The sequence below is a fragment of the Drosophila suzukii genome, chromosome X, assembly GCF_043229965.1.
Source record: "Drosophila suzukii chromosome X, CBGP_Dsuzu_IsoJpt1.0, whole genome shotgun sequence".
In the NCBI taxonomy this organism is placed as follows: domain Eukaryota; kingdom Metazoa; phylum Arthropoda; class Insecta; order Diptera; family Drosophilidae; genus Drosophila; species Drosophila suzukii.
Genome location: NC_092084.1, coordinates 15,387,176 through 15,405,890, shown reverse-complemented (window position 1 = coordinate 15,405,890; position 18,715 = coordinate 15,387,176). Strand labels below are relative to the sequence as shown.

Here is an 18,715-nt window from a genome sequence, read left to right as displayed (position 1 = left end):
CTGATTTATATTTTCTGTCAATTAATCAATGTTTTAAATATTTAAATTAACTATGATTAATATATTATTTATTTTTTCCATATTTAAAGTTAATAAAAACCGCAATGGACGAAAAACACAGCGAAAAATATTAAGTTTTAATTTCCACCGCTTTGTTTTTCATCAATTGAGCTTTTTATTAAACTCAAATATGGAAATAAAAAATTTAACAATATCAAATATTTGTTGACTTCATTTAAATATTTTTTAATTAAATCAAACATTTTAGTTTGATTTTCATTAAAAGTTACGTTTTTCTATTTAATTCAATTATGTTTTACGAAACTTTAAATTCTGAAATATTAAATAACCATTACTCTCAAAATATTTTTCAGTTTATTTCGTAAAAAATTAGACTAAATTATTTTCGTTAGCTATGCTATTTTATTAAAGTAGCGCTTTTAAGAGCCTTTTTTATTTTTTAAATGACTAGTTACTTATTTATAACTTTATATTTCTACGATATTTTTTTATTACTGGCTTTCACTTTGTAAGTATTTGTTTTTTACTAGTTTAGACTTTTTTAAAATCTTCATTGCGCTGTTCAAGCTTTTGATTCCTCGGAAATAATAGACATAATTTGCGCTGTTTAACACATTTTTGCCATAGTGTCCCGCCGACTTTTAAACTCCTTCCATTTCGACATTTCGCCAGATTTTCCATGATTTGCCTCCCAAATTTACCGCCCAAAAAACACCGAAACTCACCACTCAACCGCTGCAAATCCAATTTGTTTGCTTAGGATGCATGAACCACAAATCAATTACGCGCCCTCTTCAACAACAACAACCACAAAAACAACAACATCGGCAATTACAAAAACTACAACATCACTAAAAAAAGCAGCGGGAAGGAAAAACTACACGGCTCAAATTAATGAAAATCCAATGAAAAGCGCCACATGCAGAGCGAGTACACGGGAAAAACTCCACACTTTTTGGGCAACCACAGTAGTGCTCAGAATAATAATAGCACTTGCGAAAATGAATAAAAAATAGTTTATTAATCAATAAAGAAAATAAATAGTTTAAGAAATGTAATAAATGGATCCATATAAATGATAGTTTCACAAATATACCACTAGTCCAATAAAACGAAGGAATAAATAACAAATGCGTGAGAAAAAATACTCACAGCTTAAAAAGCTAAGAATTGTTATTATTATACTTTATTATTATGCTTTAATTTATTATTATTATTTTTTTGCATGGCCTTAACTTTAGAACACCATCTTTTTTGTGACCGTGAGTGTGCATGACACAAGCACGGTAGTTTTTGTTTTTTTTTTTGGTTAAAACAAATTCATTACGCAACTAGAATGAAAATGAATATAGGAATAAAATAGCCCGAAGAGCATGACAAATTGAGGGCCCTTTTCCGGAGGCCCAGCGTGTGTTTTTTTTTTTTTTTGAGGCCAATAAAGAGCCGATCGCTTAGCGTGAAAAATGCGTGTGAGCAAAGCCACACAAGTCGACGTATCTCCTTTTGATTGAGTTGCATTTCCTGATTTTCAAAAAAAAAAAAAAATTAAAAATAAAAACGAATCCGAAACTTGCCCCGAAACCCAAGACGACTTCTAAAAAATCAAAAAGATAACCAGAAATGTTGACAAAACAAATAAACAAAAGTTTGCGGCGCAAATTCAAAGGAAAAACGCTAACAAGAACGGGGCGAAGAAGTTGCGTCTCGCATTACAAAGGCTGTCATTATCCTGCGTTGGTAATCCAAGAGCCTTTAATTTTTCGAGTTGAGTTCTTCAAGTGCAATTGCAGGCCATGGCTGGACAAGGATTTATACAGAGGATAAATCCTTACAGGACCCGCCCATAGGCGCCTGCAGCCCGGAATCCGATACTTTCGAGTGGTCAACGGAGATATATATCATATATATGCAGTGCACGGCCCTTCGAAATTTGATTTCCATGTTTTGGATGTTTGGGTTACGCCTGCACTCTCCATTATTTATGATGGTCATCTGGAAATACTTACTTATACTTGCCCGTTCCTAATTGCAATCGGGCCTGCCTGCAGCTGTCATCCCCGATCTCCATATCCTCGAGAAGTCCCCTCAAGTGGGTGTGGACTCTCGGGTCTCGAGTTGAGTTGGCATTTCAAACTTAGTTGGAGTGCTCCAGCAGAGGTTCGGCCAAGGGTCCCATTAGGATTGGATGGATTGGATGCTAATGACCGGCGACGGAGGTTGCATGCCAGTGGCAGGGATTTCAACAGGATCCTTGAGTTATCTCGTCACTATTACAAAGAAATGATTGCGCTTATCACACTAGAATATATTCCTAAGATGACCACTTTCAAGTTCGGTTCTACTCAGTTTTCAAAGGAAGATACTGTGTAAAACAGGAATTAAAAAAGGTATTTTGCCTTGCTGTCAGCTTTTAATAGCATTAACAATAAAACTTCTTTTTAACAACATTGTTAGTATAATCAAAAGAAAGGCTTGCATCCTACATACAATTTTTTACCATAATACCAACTATTTTATTGTTTTCCTAGGTTTCTCTTTTCTTTGATTTAGTTAGAGCTTAAAAATATTAAAAATTTCTTAAAAGCTTTAATTATAATATTTACTAAGTACAAATAGTTTAAACAATTGAAAAGATGTGTTTTTATTTCACAAATGGCTATAGCATTTTAAGCTGATCTTATTCAAGGCTGCCGAGGGGCGGATCTGCCCGTGGCGATAATACAAACCCTGACGCAATTCATATATATTTATTTTAGATTTAGTGTCTTATAAAGATTATACGCTATGGGAATTTGGCGCATACGTTTTCGGATCAGAGAATGCCTGATAAGTATACAAGTACATTATACGCAATACGAAAGTTTTTACTCCAAAATCAATTCACTTCAATACACCTTTATTGTATGGAATAAAATTACATTAATTTATTTTCCAGGCCATTATTTATAAAGAAAAATGGTTCCCCAAGATTCTCTGTCTTTCTGCGAGAGGTATTCTTCCAGTGCCCAAAAGTCCCCCAACATGCACGCTGTCACTCCCCCAAAGACTTAACTTCCCCAACATCGCAACTTCCTCCAACTCTTCCCGATCTTCAAAGTAAAACCCCAGGGCCCACCCCGAAATATGGTTTCCCCAGTCGAGGATCTTGAAATCAGATTGTCAACATGGCCTCGCACGTGATATCAATGCATTAACGGAAGTGTTTCAATTGTGTATTCCCCGGGTGGCCCAAAATAGCCACGGAAATGTAACAAACTTCTGCTTCTGGCTAAAGATCAATAATTGTCGCGCCCCCTTTGTAAAGGTAAAGCCCCCAGAAAACATTAGGAACATTGAAAAATGTTGCCCCGCGCTGGGTCATAAAAAAAAAGTGTCCAACTTCCCCATTTCGCTTTGTTTTGTCCCAACCCTCTGGAAAACCGAATACCAAATACCGAAAATGACAAACAGACGCGGCAAATAAATAACGAGAAATGTGGTATAGGGGGCGTAATTCGTAGACGGGAGTATTACGGATCCCGGGTTTTTAGTTCTTCTACCCACTTATAGTAAAACCCCCCTGGCAAGCGACAAATTAACACGCCAGGCGAAAAGTCCGGAAAATACGGGACTCGGGACTCGGGAGTATGTGATGTGGGATGTGGGATATGGGATACGGGAGCTTCGGGGGATAGATATGTAGATCTATTTTAAGACTCGCGGCAGACAACTCGGTCGCCTGATCCAGTCATTCCATTTCTATCCCCAGTCGCATCCATGTAGCACCTTTATTAATTGCAGCCGACGAGACGAGAGTTTGACATGTTTAATGCGAAAATCTCGGGAGAAGCAGGGAGAAAGCGGTGGGAGAGAGTGCACTGCGAGAAAATCTAAGAGCAAAACATGTAAAAAATATATTTCTTTGGAATCATCATGTTGTATAGGTTGTGTTATTTTTTACAATTTCTAATCTATTCAATTCAATCAAAATACGTACCTTAATATCTAATAATTATTAAATAAACAAACAGGTTGATGAGAGTGCTAAATAAGTATTTTGTAATGGTTTATCAATAAATCATTAATTATATATTTATTTTATTCTTTTGTTTTTATTTGTCTAGAGGAAATATAAAACTTAGTAGACTTCTCTACTCGAGGTATTCCAAAGTACCTAAGGTATTTTATAAAATTCAAGAAACAAACTTACATTTCTTAATATTATCTTACAGGGTCATATTTTTTTCTCACTGCACACCGCTTCAAAGTCCCGTTTTCGGATTGGGGAACAGTTGTGGGTCTATTTTGGTAAACAGAATGCCAGAACGTCTCTCCCCATCGCAGGCAACGTTGACATAGGCTGGAAATTCTTCTGACTCTATCTATTTCGGTTGCCGACCAGACAACCCAGCATTATACGGCATATAGCACATTGCAATCTGCAGACAGCGTATTGCCGACTGAAGACTGAAGACGAAAGACTGTAGACTGCAGACTGCTGACTTAAGACTGAGGAGAAGACAGCTGACGCCAGGCCCGAGGGCAAAGTCGAATATGTAATGCCATAGGGGATCTCTGGATCTGGATCTTTATTCTCCGATCGAAAGGGACTCTGTTCGCATGTCTGAAACGATCTCCTTCCCTCCGTTTCCTTTGTCTGATGCGTTTGCTGTATTTCTCTTTTGAAGGGGGAAACACGGGAATGGTGTCTGCGAGAAATCCCATTAAAATGGGATCTGAATGAATGACTTTTTTAAATTTCCGTTCAAGATTTAGGCAAGGAATCTGTTTCGAACCTTTAGTGAAATTCGCATATGCTATAAACGAATAAAGTTCTTATATATCCAGAATTTTTTGTAAGCATTTTCTTAATTTCGTTGATTAGAAGAAAAATAAAAAACCTTTTTTAAAATATTTTTAAAAATTCAAAATCTTACTAGGAGTAGTGTAAATTTGTATCTGAATATTCGAGAGCTTTTCTGTTTCGCTTCGTAAGTGGCCTTTCCAAGATATCCCAAAGTTTGGAATCAATTATGCAACTCTGTAACCCCCGCCTTCTTTTGCACTTTTCCAAGCCACTAAGTACACCTTTACCCCCCCCACCCCCCATTCTACATTCATTTGCAATTTCCATTAAAATGTCATTGAAATTTCACTTACAAAAATTTGCCTTCAAAAACCAAACCGAACTGGAGCAAAAATAAAAATTGAGTAGATGGAAAAACGGAACTGAGTTTTGTTTTGTGGTGGAAAAGTCTGGGTAAAAGTGGGCTCCGGGGTTTTTGGGGAAAACTTTAGCTGGCAATTCTATTGCCAAACGCATTTTGCACTTCAATTGCACGTGAAAATGAAAATGGAAGGGGTTTGGCGTTGTTGGAGAAGTCTGCGAAAAACTGAAAAATTCAAGCCTGTTAATATGCGTAAGTGTGTGGGGCAGGTGGGTGAGTGGGTGGGCTTGCCTTGCCAGTCGGGTGGCTGGGTGATTGGGTGGTGGAGTGGTTGAGTGGTTGAGTGGGTGGGTGGCATCCTGCCGTGAAGTTGTCTCTTTATTTTTCTTCTCGGGCTTCTGCTGCTGTCATTGATATGGCATTCTGTAGCCCCGCAGACCGCCTGAGTTTTTCCCAGCCCCCTGAATTTTCCAAATGCCCCCCCTTCTATCCCCATGAATTTCCCCCGTCCCCAAGCTCACCTTCTTTCGTTTTGTCGTTTTGTCGCCTGTTGTTAATTGTCATTGCGTCGCTTTAAGCCGCTCAGTGGCAGGAAAATGGGAAATGGAAGGTGAGGATATGAGTGGGTGGGGAAAGCCAGGGGGGGGGGGGCGGTGCCGGATAAAGTGAATCAAGAGGAAAACCAAGGAGCTGGCACACTCTATCGGACATACTCTAGCCGGATGTCTCTTTAGATCGCACACATGAGTTTCCTTACTTTAAATTTTTTAAACTTTAATTTTTAGATATTATATGGACTGCTTATTCAATTCAAAATTTTTAATTTAATTTAAAATCCGTTGCTTTACTATTATTTTTTATCAGTAGTGGAAAAATGTTCACAAGGCTCCCAAAAATTCTTATTTATATTTAAGCCAAATTACGTAATATTTTAAAATGCTCCGAAGCAAATAAGTTTATACTTAGAGTTATTTACATTTTAAAAAGCGTTAAGAACACACCTTCATCGATTTTTAAAAATCATAACATTTTTAAACTACATAGATATATAATATTTCATAGATAATTGGTTGGAATCATTAAGTTACAGCTTTTGAAGGAATATTTCTATTTTACTTACTGATAAATTTTCATAGATAATTGATTGGAATCAGGCATATTTCTGTTTTACTTACTGATAAACTAGTTCAAACTTTTCTTTAGTTGATCATCAATGTTAAAAAATACACCATTTTATAGGAAATTGCCCTTGCAGATGCATTTGGAATTAACTAACTAATAGTTCCTCCAGGCATTTTCGTCTTTTACTAACTTGTAAAATATTTATAGGTTTTGGGGTTTATTTTAGGAGAATATCCTTAACTTCGGTGTGGATAGTTTTTCCCCTGGCCGTTGTTGTTATTGCCGCTGTTGCTGTTGCTGTTTTCACGCGCGGTTAGCGCCTGTAATTGCATTGCCAAGTAAACGACGAACCGCGAACAGTGAGCGACATTCGTATGTGTCTCTCCATTCGTGTGACTTTCCATGTGTGGACCTGCACTTCAAAAAATATTTTATATATGGCCAAATATTAATTTTCTTAATTTCGTAAAAAGCTTCAATAAAATATACAAGAACGTAGCGTACAAAAAAAAAACAATTTGACTTTCAAAAATAGTAATTAAACAATCAATAAAAAAAGATAGTTTAGAAATGAGTACTGTACTCTTGTGCTTTTAGCACTTTTACTCATCTTTTAAATACCTTCTCAAGTGATTAAAATTAAATTATAAAATACCTTCACGGTTTATGAAAGAAAAAAGCGAACTTTGTCCTACTAATTTCATAATTAGATTTAAGATTAAACTAGTTTCTTGGAAAGTAATTTTACCTTACCAACGTTGGCTTGTATTAGAATGTTAAGAGCGCTGTTTTGAAAGAGCTCCCAAAAACGTAATTTTCCACATATGTTACTTAACTTTTAAAACAATACAAATAACTAAATTTCTAAAGTGATACATATTTAAAAAAACGTTTAAGCTTAAGTTAAATATAAAATGAGCGATGTGTTTTATTTTATACTTTTTTTCTGCTTTCCTACAAGTCATCCGCAATTTTCGTCAGTGTACATCTAGTGCGTATGTGTGAGCGTTGGCGTAAGTGAAATTTATTTCAACAGCCCCCGCCAGGCATTCAGCCCCAAAACTGTCGGTTGGCCAACTTAGGCGAAAAATTGAGAAGCAAGGCACACCAGCGCAGCATCAACGGCAATAGAATGAAATGAGGCTGGCAAGAGGGGGTTAAGCATCGTGGGGCGGGGGGTTAAATGCGCCCCAATAGGGAGCGCCATCTGCGGCACACTGGCGCCAAAGTGATGGAAACCATTCCGAATGCACAATCTCACAGCGGTTGATCTTAAAAATGGGAAGATGCAATTCTCACAGAGAAAGGGCGTTAAGGGGGTGCATAAAAGTGCCACAGCGGTTTATGGGTTAAACTTTGTATTGTGCAAAAAATACGGTCTTGGTGGTGCAAGTTCATTGATGTTAATAGAATCCTCTTACATTGCCCTTTGGAGATTTATTTTGCGAAACAAAATTTGTCTAAGTAATTCTACTTTACTACTTTAATAGCAAAGTTTATTGGTATAAATGTCCTTATGAAGGGAGAGTTTTTAAAGTAAATCTGTCTAATAGTTTATATTTTTTCATCAATTTTATGAATAATAATGCGACATTTACACAACGGGTACTATTAGGTGACATCTCTTATGATATCATCAGTAGAGGTCTGAAGTAAATTCTGTATCACCCCGTTAACCCACTGTGGCCCGAAAAAATGCCCAAAACTGAAGCTGATTTTAAATTTTAATTAAAGTGCGGCTCCGACTTTCTGGCTGTGACCACTTGAGGTTCACGATTCGCGGCAAAGCAAACAATGGCCTACAAGTACGGCCACTTCTTGACACGCTCTTGCCACTCAAAGGCGAAGCCAACTATTTACCCCGGGGGTACACAAAAAAAATAGTACGATGGAAGAAAGGCTTTCTAAAAACCCATATTGGCAGCCATGAACCGTGGGTAAAGAAAGCGTCCCAATCGCGACTCCCAATTTCCGTCAACTCATGGTGGGCTATAAAAGTGCGAATGATCTGGACAACGGCACACACAGTTTGATGGCCCATCGTCCAGAAATGATCTACGCAATTCTAGTGCTCTGCCTTCTGGGCAGTTCTTGGGCCCAAAAAGCGGAGAAGGATCCCCAGTCCCTGGCCAAGGATCAGAACACCCGTTTGGCCGGCATCTATGTGAAGGATGGCAACGAGAACGGGCAGCTGAGATTCCTGGCCTCCGGATTGAACAGTGGTAGCAGCAGCAGCAGCAGCTCCTCGGGTCTCAACTCGGCCCTGAATCAGTACATAACCAACAAGCAGGATATGCTGGAGCAACTGCGTCCCACTGCGTCGGGCTCAAGTACAACGGGAACTGGAACAGGAGTTACAGGTGGAACGAGTACGGTTACGGGCTCAGGTACAGGAACAGCTGCAACGGGAACGGGAACGAGTGGGGTGGTGACGACGACTGCCAATGGTGCCATCTATGTGAATCTGGGCAATACGGGATCCTCCAGCTCCTCATCCTCATCCTCGTCATCATCCGCCACCAACGCGGCCATCAATCAGGTGATCTATGGATCATCGCCGGTCGCCGGTCTTTTGCCGCAGATCGTCGGTCAGGCGGTGTCCAGTCGGGTGCGTCCTGGCCAGAATAATAGGAGGCGTGTCCCCGCCCGTAGGCGTCGGGTCAACAAGAGGCGTGGCGGCATCAACAACAATCAAAGACGTCGCCGGCGGGGCAACAAACGTGGCCGGAACAAGAACAAGGCCCAGGTGATGGTTGTGCGTCCGAATCGCGGTTAAGAAGCACCTATCTACCATCCCCTAGCTAAGCAAAATTATTACCTTTTTTTTTCGAAGCCAAGCAATTTTTTTTTTAATTATTACCATTAGTATGCGAGAAGGCAACTTAATTTATTTATTTAAATAATTGAAAGCAATTACACTGTGCAACAAAAGTTGTTTTATTTTGAGTTGGCAAAACTGGGGGTTCTATTTGGTTATTATAATCAAAACATTTCTTATATTTATTAACTATTTACTTTAACTTAGTAAAATCCACGGTTTCATGTTCAATTTAAAAATGTTTCCAGTGTTTTTCATCTCTTGCGGCTTATTATGATAAATTAATTTGATTTAACTTTAATTTTAATAAGAAATTCGTTTATTTTATGGTGTAAAAGGTTAAAAAAAGACTATTATCGAATCTTACATTTTCTATTTTGTTTCAAATATTATTAAATTAAATCGTCAAATTTAAGTACTAAGCCTTTTATTTTTTTTTCTAAATATCGACTACGAAACTTTGAAACAATATGCCGATATTTGTTTGTATTAATCCGTTTATTATTTAAATTTAAACAAATAATTACAGATATAAAATATATACTAATTGCTATAAAGTAGCCCTAACTATCGTCCATTTTCCTTAATACTATAATATACTTAAACTCCTAGTGATATACACCTAACATCAATATATTTTAAAATCGCGTAGTGAACTCCTCAACTGCAATTGCGAAACCTCAAATTTGTGTAGGCCAGTGTGTTTGGGGTTGTGGCTCTAATTTATGGGCCAACTGGTGTTCATGTTCAGGAGGGCCTCCATCGCTGTGTGTGTGTGTTTGTGTGCTGCCCCGGGTGGAACCCCCCTTGGTGAGCCCCTGGTCAAGTGCAAGACAAACGGTCTCCGGTCGGCGCTGCATGCGGCGGTCAATGTCTTGATAAATGTCTGCAGGATGGCGCCCGGGGAGCTCCAGGTTGCTCCTTGGGCTCCCGGTGACCCCTACTCCTGCCCCCCTTGCGACGCCACTGTACCGTTTCGCGCCCCCTAAATCACCGTCACGTGTCCTGGCTGTGCATTATGTGCTCATGACTGTAATGAGCCTGTAAGTGGACCTAATCAGTGTCATAATAATAGAAATTAATCACTGCAAGGCCACCAATGGCATGGGCGGTGGAAAAAGGGGGTCCTCGCCCACCTGCAGCAGGCAAAAGTCAAAGTTGAACCTCTGAAATACTCTGGCATTTTGCTCCTTGTGCGGTTTTGTGCAGCTCTTTGGCGCACATACTTTGTAAATGTTTTGCAATGATTTGATTTGAAATTCATTTGAATTATTGCTTGCTTCCTGTTTCCGGTGCCTTCGAAATACTTTCCTGTTTCCTTTCTGCCGCCCCTCCCCAAGCCCCGCCCCCCTTCTAATGCCCCCCATGGCGAGGATATGGAAGGACCCTATGATGTACGACCAACTTGGTTGGCCTTCTCTTTTGCGTTTCTCCCTGGGGAGTTTATTAAGTACTGCCAAGAATACACTCGGGATAAATTAAGAATATGCCAATGCGATTGTGATTTGACTATAATTATTTTATATAAATAGCATGTGGGCATTTTGGGGACCAATAGTATTCAAAGAGGTGGAGAAATCAATGGTTACTTGGTACCAAGTGATTGGCAAATAAAATATAGATATTCTTAATAAATTTGCATGATAGTTATAATAGATTCCATCCTAAATACTTATAATTATTTTTTGTCCAGAGTCTATAATAATAACCGAAAAATATAAGAACCTAATTAGTTTATTAATAATAACTAGTTACATACTAATTAATAGGTATACCTATATAAACTAATAACTAAAACTTAATATTTTAAGGAGAAGGTTTCTAAGTTTCACAATTTTATTTAATTTGTTTTTTACTTTTAATTTAATAAGTAATTGACCATTTCTCGCCGTGTATTTGCATAGACCAAAAGGCAACTGGTGTGTGAGTGTGCGGAACTTTGTTAATATGCAAGTGAATGGACATTTCCGGTACGGACAAAACGTGCCATGTGCCAGGCCAAAAACCGAGAGCCAAGGTCCTGGCCAAGCCCGCGAAACCTTTTGGGCGGTGGGGGAACCATAGGTAGCTGGCGGGGATTCGGGGCACTGGGCTACTGGGTGGGGAAGGGGCACTTCGGTGGTTTTGGGGGCTACGGGGGGGAACTCCCGGGGGTGGCACAGGTTCACAGCCCAAGGACATCATGTGCTGTGCTAAAAGTCCACATCACCATCCACTGCCCTTGGATCCATTCGCTGACTCCCTTTGCTCGGATACATTTCGCTGCCCTATCTTAGAGATCTTTTCCGCGGGTCTCATAGCTAACCCATGAATTAGCCTTGTAAAATTATGATTACCACTTTTCCAGGATTAAATAGGTAAGGATTTGAGTATTTTACATACCAATGCATCAGAAATAGCTAAAAAAATATTTGTAATATTTTTTGCTATTATTATAAACTTTTATATATTCTTAGTACTCCCTAAACTAGTAGCTTTTTAAAGTCATAATAAAGGACTATTGATTAGTTTGGCTAACAAGATTCTGCTGAGCTATACAAATAAATACAATTAAGGAAATATGTGGATAAGTTTACAATTTTAATACATTTAGATAAAAAGATGTTTAATTATTTTATATTATTTTACAGTGTATCTATATTTATTTTACGTATACTTAACTCAAATAAAAAGTTTTTTAATTATTTTATATTGTTTTACAGTGCATCTATATTTTTTTTCAAGTATAGTCAATTTGGCAAGTTAAAATTTCAGTCTAGAGTAGACTTATTTTGGCATAAAACAATTTTTATAAAACTGTAATAAAATATATATAATATCATTAATGATCCGTTAATAAGTAGCTTGTAAAAGTCTTAAAAAAATAAATAACTTTAAAACAATATGTGGATAAGTTTACCATTTTAAGAAATTGAGATAACAATATCCTAAAATATTTAATAATTTTTTACAATGTATAGTTTTTCATTTTATATATATATATTTAATTCTTCGTGGTAAATTTTAAAATGTCGTGGAATTAGGGCATTTAAAAAGTGTGTTAAAAGTGTGCTTTTTTCCCTTTGCCAGTGCCTCGTCGTCGCTCATGTGTAATTTTCAATTAAAATGATTTGAGTAGACAACTTTGAACGCTTCTGGCTGTGACTCTGCCACTGACTTGGCTTCTGATTTGGACTCGGACTCGGAAACGGATTTTTTGGACCTGCAGGGAGGGGCCACAAATACGGGGGCGGGTGTGCAAGAATGCCACAAATACTTTTCGGGGCAGAAATCATAAATCATGCAGCAGGCAGAGACACGAACCGCATTGGAAATCGACGACGGAGACCCAAACTCCGGCGTTGACACACGGACATCGGGAATCGGAGGGGATATATATGCTATACCCAAAAATATATATATATATATATACATATAGAGACATGGCCGGCCGACTAAGTGGGCCACAAGTTTCGCTTCACTTTTGAAATAGTTGCAAAGTGGAAAAGTTTGGCATGCAGAGTGTCCACGTCTGTGGTCAGGAAAGGGCATAATTGTGGGGCATCCTGCGACGGAAGAGGAGGGTCCAGGAATCCGGGGACTCGGGGTTTCGGGGATCCGTGGGGGCAATCGAGGGATGGGTGCGTGAGTCACGTGCCAGGAAACTCCGGGATTGCTCGAGATAATCATGGCACTTTGTGTGGGAAAAGTCTGGGAAATTGCCTTAACAAATTATGAATAATACCATCTAACAATATGATAATGATAATACGATGATATATACCAGTTCATTATTTAAAATATATATAACTTAAAATTTCTTGGCATAAATATTTAAATATTTACTAATATTACTTATGAGATATTAGAAAACCTACTGGTTAGACCTTTTTTTAATCCTTTTTTCTATATTTTTTCTATTACCAGCAAATGTTGGTAGTGCTGCCATCTCTGGCAGTTTTCCGTTTGGCCTTTTGTTTTTTGGGGCCAAGTGGCAATGCAGGCAAGATGTAAGAACCGATGAAATTCTGCGGCTCTTCTTTTTTTTGTCCATTCTTCAGCTTTGTCTGTCGATATTTCTCGAATTCTTCGTGGCTTTTTTTTTGGTATCCCTCAAACCGATGGTCAATTGACATGGCAACAACAACAAATGTGGCTTAGTTTTTTACCAACCCCCCCCCCCCCCCCCCCCACTTCCAATTATTCGATTTTTGTTGTTGTGTAAATTTCTTGTATTCCGTTGGCTTTTAATTGCCGTGACGTGTTTGTTCTACCGGTTTTTTTTTAGCCTTGTTGTTTTTTGTGTGTTTGGTGTTTTTGGGTGCTTTTTACCACTTGACGTTTGATTTACTTAGTACTTTTTCGGCTGCTCTACAAGACCAATTGTAAGCCAATTTTCGTTGGGCTTTTGGGGGAGAGGATGTGGGGAGGTAAGGCCTTCACAAGTGGACAACGACCTTGTCGTTTTTTGCCTTTTTGGCACACTTGTCAAGTGCTTTGCTCTGCGGTTGTCCACTGCCTTTTTTCAAGTTTTTTGTAAAGTCTGTTTTTCTTTGGCTCGATACTTTACCACTGATTGATTGATAAATGATTTGGCGAATTAATTGCAAAAAAAAGGCAGCGTTCATACTTATAAAAGCCATGCACATATCATTCAAGCGTTTGATAAATGTCGCTCCACAAAATTTTTAGTTGCGGATAAAAAATGACCACCTTAAGCAGCCAAAAAAAAAGTATACAGGAATGTAGATTTATGGTATTTCAAATCGAGAGAAGTCATTTCACGGCTAACAGCTTAAATTAACCCACAATGTAAGCTTTTTTTAATTTAAGCTTTTTTTCAAGAAAACGATTTCTTAAGGCATAAATAATTTACCCAATCTATAGCTTACTATGGCAAGCCGATTTCCTATCTTTCCTATGGCAGCTTTATGATAAAGAGTCCAATTTTTATCAAATTTAGTAATAGTGGCCAAATTTTTTTTGAAATAGTTCGAAATTCTGAAATATTAAGAAAAAATTCCTAACAGTAGAAGATTCTATGACAAAAAACACCGAAGCTATAATTAAAACAAAATAAATAAAAATAAGACTTTTGGATGGTTTCATCCCGGTAGCTTAAAAACTAAGAGACAAGTTGTCTAAAGTCAAATTTAAATTTCTTGCATAAGGCAAATAAAGGTCATAATAAAGAAAATTAGTGGCTTAATTTCTAATCCATTGGTACTGTAACGTAAAAATGGTATTTTTCACCATTTTTCTCAAAAAAGTCCTTTTTTTCTTGTTATAAATAATCAACAATTTAAAGTGAGCTTGCACTTAAAGTAGTATTAGATAACCTAAAGTAAACATCCAAGACTAATTAAAAAAACGTATAATATGGAAATAAAACCTAAGTATTCCCTAAACTAATCAATTGCTGAATTGTTTAAAACTCCACAAATTTGAGCAATTGAGGGAACGATTCTTAATGAAAGCTGTGGAATTTTCAAACAGCTGTTTTACATTTTTTTGGATGGTATAACATGTAATATTTTATTTTTTATTATAAGTAAATGCGTACATTGATTTTAAAGTAAATATGGCTTACTGGCCATATTAAAATGTTACAGAGTTGCCATGGCTTTTTAAGGTAATAGGGTGACAACTCTGGTTTTCAGCAGATAGGTCTTATCGAATGAAAATTGCTAACGAAGCAACCTGAGAGTTCTTGAAAAATATTACGTCTGACAATTCAGTTCGACATTTGATATTAACAAAACGGAGCTAAAGGTGACTTGTGATATTTTCTAAACGAGCAATGGCAAATCGGTCGAAAAAAAAATTCGAAGATTTATCGGAAGCGGAACAAGAGGCATTTAGAAAACGCTTGCACAGCGGAGGATTGCTAAGGAACATGTTTGCGGACTTCGCAGAGGAGGATGGACCCTTCACAAGCCAAAGTCGCAATATGTATTCTTGGGAGGAATCAGAGGAGGAAGGTCCCTCCACAAGCAGCCAGGCCATGAAGCGCCGAAAGATGTCCGAGTTTTCTGACAGGTAGGACGTAACAGATACTTTAAAGCTTAGCAGCTAGGATGCTTAGCGTACTTATAACATGGGTTTTCTTCAATTTAGGACCCCAATGCCTGTAGAAAATCCAGGGATAGATGAGCCAATACGAACAGACTCTGAACTTCCTTCGCCCTGGTAAGCCATCTTAAGTAAATTAGGCAAATAATTCAAATTTCATTATTTAATTAAATTAAAACCAATTCAGTGGCTCAGTCTTAGAACCGCTACCCGACCAGATTAGTGTGGAAGGTTCGGATCTGAATGGTGTGGTGGCGCCGTCGGAATCGGAGTGTCCTGAGAGTTCTATGGAAAGTCAGGAGAAGTCAGAATCTCCACCCTCTGAAGCAATGGAATGCGTGATGTCCGAGGCATCTTCCTCGAAAGAAGGCGAAGGTCCTACTAACCCTAAAAGCAAGCCCTCGCGCATGTGCATTGAAACGATGAACTGTGATCTATTTTCCGTACTTCAAATGAATACAGAACTGGATCTTGACTTGGATGTGGAGGAAGTGGATAACGCCTACTACAACAGCGCCATAGGTATAGTCGAAGTGCGACTTGGGCCTTCACGGGTAGGATGGATATGGGCCAATGGCGTGTTGATGATTTTTAACGGAGGATGCGAGGAACAGGTGGCGGAAACCCTTAGTGATATGTCGGCCAAGATCATGGGGAACGTGAACTTTAAGGTCGACGTCTCCGACAAAATCCTTCACTTACGCCTCTGTTCCTCTGGCAATTTCCCCTGGAGTGTTAACTTGCAGGAATTTCGTAAGGCCCACGCAATTTCTTTGGAAAACCTTCGCGAGACGAACTTCGCCTTCTATGTGGACAAGGAAATACCCGGAGTGGCAGCTAAACTATTTGATACGGGATTGGTTGAGGTGTTTGCCATGACTTCGACTGAGGCTGACGAAATGGTAAAGACAATGTACCTGCTTTCGTACAGATATCGGAATAAATAATTCATTTTCACAATTCTGAGTTGAACTCTTGGTGATAAGAAAATAAAACATGTATTGTGTGACTCGGATTTTAGTCAAAAATACTGTTTTTTTCTTGTGGTTTTCCATTCGTAGCTTAGTCAAACCAACGCGCAGAGCAAAAATAACAACTGTTTAACCGACTTTAAAAAGTATTTTTATTACAAATTCTTCCGTTTTTTATAAGGGTACCGTATTAAGTTTACGATGTAACCATAATGGATAGATAATAATATGCCTTTAATGCCAGACATTTTAAATTCCCATTTACGAAGGAATTTGAAACCCAAACCCCGCATTATTAAGTGAAATACATATGTACTGATAAGAAAATTAATTGATTGATTCGGAGTGCCTTCATAATTGCATCTATTGTAATTTATACAAGCGAAAGAAACCAGTTGCAAAATAACCAATCAGCTTCCGCCCATTTCCACCAGCTCTTGCAGTGATTTTCCCACCCATTTTACCCCTCGCACATTTTCCCCGACCCTCTGGAAGTCCTGATTTGGCTTTGATGGATGATTGAAATTTTGCAGAGCGCGTACAAAACTTCAAGCACAGTTAATTAGGCTCAATCAATATACAAGGACAACAAGAAGGTGACTGGAATGGGGCCAATAATTAAATCTAATTAATTTGCAGCTGTCAAAGCGGAGCGGCAGAAAGTGAGAAAAAAGGGGGGGATTTTAGTAACACCTCATCGATTTGTAGCCCCGTCATTCCTTAACACCCAATTTCATTGCACTTTTGTACAAAAGTCAATTTGGCCAAAAAAAAAAGAAGCAAGAATGAAAAAACGAGAGAATTGTGCGTCGTAATGATCCTTTGCCCCGAAAATCCCCAAAATCCCACCCTCATTCAATTAAGGGTTAACGAAGGAGTGTTGTTGTTGCCTGTCTTAGACGTGACGTAAATCAGCGTTTTAAGTGTTTTTTTTTTTATTTTCCTGATTTTGGTACGACCTGTCAACAGCAACTTTGTTGCCCCCAAAAAAGAGGGGTAGAATCAGTTAGGAGAAATAAATTCAACTAGACGAAGTTTGTTTCGTTTTTGTTAAGGTCTACAGAAAAACCTAGATATTTCCCATTTCACTTGTTACTTTATTATGTTATTATACATAATGTATCCTTTTCCTTTTTTTTCCAATTTTTAATGTGCTATTGAAAATAGCGTAAAAATTAAATTCATTTATATATCGCTGCTCACTTTATTCAACTTTACCCACAGACATTTAAAAAAAAGTTTACCAAGAGTATCTAACAAGTCGAAAAAGTTTAGTTCTGCGGGAGAGGGCGGCTAAGAAGGAAAAACAGAGGAAACTTGAGGCAAAACACTTGAACATCTAAATCAAATTAATCCCAGGCAAAGACTTGCTCACTTATGCGCTAGCTGCACTGCAAGAAAAATATAAAATTTAATTTATTGCTAAAATATTACTAACCTACAAAATATTATACAATATATCTATAAAATTTTATCAACAAAATTAGAAACATCTCAAAAATAATAAAAATATAGTATTTGATTTTTGATTTGAGTATAGTAACACATTTTTATAGTAAATGTCTTGCTCACAAAGTTCCTAAATTAAAAAGTAACAAACAAATTAAAAATTTTAAAAATAAAGAATAATGTAATAACTTTTTATACCAATTTTTGAAGAGGTTATGGAGTTTTTCCTGACTGTAGTTTTGATCCACTCTTCGTCTAGTTAGCCCTGTTCCTTCTCTCTTTTTTTTGCCCTTTGGCAGGCATAGTTTTTGTGCTTCACTTTGCTTTCGGCTCAAGTGCGAACTTGTTAAATTTACGCAAGGATCTAGAAGCCTCAGCACACGCATACGCAATTAGGAAAAGGGGGTTTTCCCAGGTTTCCCCTGGATTTTCCCAGGATTAGAGCGGTCCAGGGGCAAGTTGTAGCTCAGTTACGCAAACAAGCAAATCAAAAAACCATTTGACGCACTTTCATCATCAACGAGTATTAGGAGGGCGGCGGGGCTTAGGGGCGTGGCACCTGCTGCTGCTGACACATTCGAAACTGCCAATAAGTCGGAACCACATACCACCCAGCCACCCCCCCGAAAAACCAACCCACTTTCACCAACCCCCCTTTTTTGGAAAACTCTTTCCCTTAAGAAGCTTGAAGTGCAAGGCGAAACAACAACAATAACAAACTGCACTTGCTGTAAAGGCCAGGGGGTGGGGCTGAATTAGTGGGGGGTTGCATTCTGAGTCTGATATTTTCAGATGATATGGGGTCTCCAGAGAGGGGGCACTCTCGTTTCCCCACTCTCTGCACTCTAATGAGCATTTAAGTCCGGGCCAAAGCTTTTTGCATAAACTTGCAATCGGTGAAGAGTCTTCAAAAGGGAAACGATAGATAAGAAGATTACCGATAGTCACGTCGAGGTAGAGTGCATGGTACACCATATAGGAACTGTATGAAAATATCATTTATTTGAGGAACACGTTCGACTTAGGACTTCTAAAGCTTATAGAGATAGTGCAATGGACCTTTCTTGGTATTTTAAAAATTAATGCAGTGGTTTTTTAAAAAAAAGTTTTTTGTTAAAATTTTAATAAAATAAACA

The 18,715-nt window shown here is 38.1% G+C and overlaps 2 protein-coding genes across 2 annotated transcripts; both read left to right on the top strand.

The window, feature by feature from the left end:
• The first annotated feature begins 8,323 nt into the window (after nt 1–8,323).
• Nucleotides 8,324–9,221, top strand: LOC108019053 (uncharacterized). Its single transcript, XM_017086679.4, has one exon. The coding sequence runs from the start codon at nt 8,341–8,343 to the stop codon at nt 9,064–9,066; it is 726 nt and encodes a 241-aa protein (XP_016942168.4). The 5' UTR covers nt 8,324–8,340; the 3' UTR covers nt 9,067–9,221.
• A 5,592-nt stretch (nt 9,222–14,813) lies between these two features.
• LOC108018883 (uncharacterized) lies at nt 14,814–16,152 on the top strand. The gene is made up of 3 exons (XM_017086472.4): nt 14,814–15,126; nt 15,205–15,276; nt 15,347–16,152. The coding sequence occupies exons 1-3, from the start codon at nt 14,888–14,890 to the stop codon at nt 16,104–16,106; spliced, it is 1,071 nt and encodes a 356-aa protein (XP_016941961.3). The 5' UTR covers nt 14,814–14,887; the 3' UTR covers nt 16,107–16,152.
• The last annotated feature ends 2,563 nt before the right edge of the window (nt 16,153–18,715 follow it).

Excerpts from the sequence above, each read along its gene's own strand:
- LOC108019053 (XM_017086679.4), top strand. The coding sequence starts at position 8,341 with ATGATCTACGCAATTCTAGTGCTCTGCCTTCTGGGCAGTTCTTGGGCC.
- LOC108018883 (XM_017086472.4), top strand. The coding sequence starts at position 14,888 with ATGGCAAATCGGTCGAAAAAAAAATTCGAAGATTTATCGGAAGCGGAA. Across the intron at positions 15,127-15,204 it reads ATGTCCGAGTTTTCTGACAG|GACCCCAATGCCTGTAGAAA; the intron begins GTAGGACGTAAC and ends TCTTCAATTTAG. Across the intron at positions 15,277-15,346 it reads TCTGAACTTCCTTCGCCCTG|TGGCTCAGTCTTAGAACCGC; the intron begins GTAAGCCATCTT and ends AAACCAATTCAG.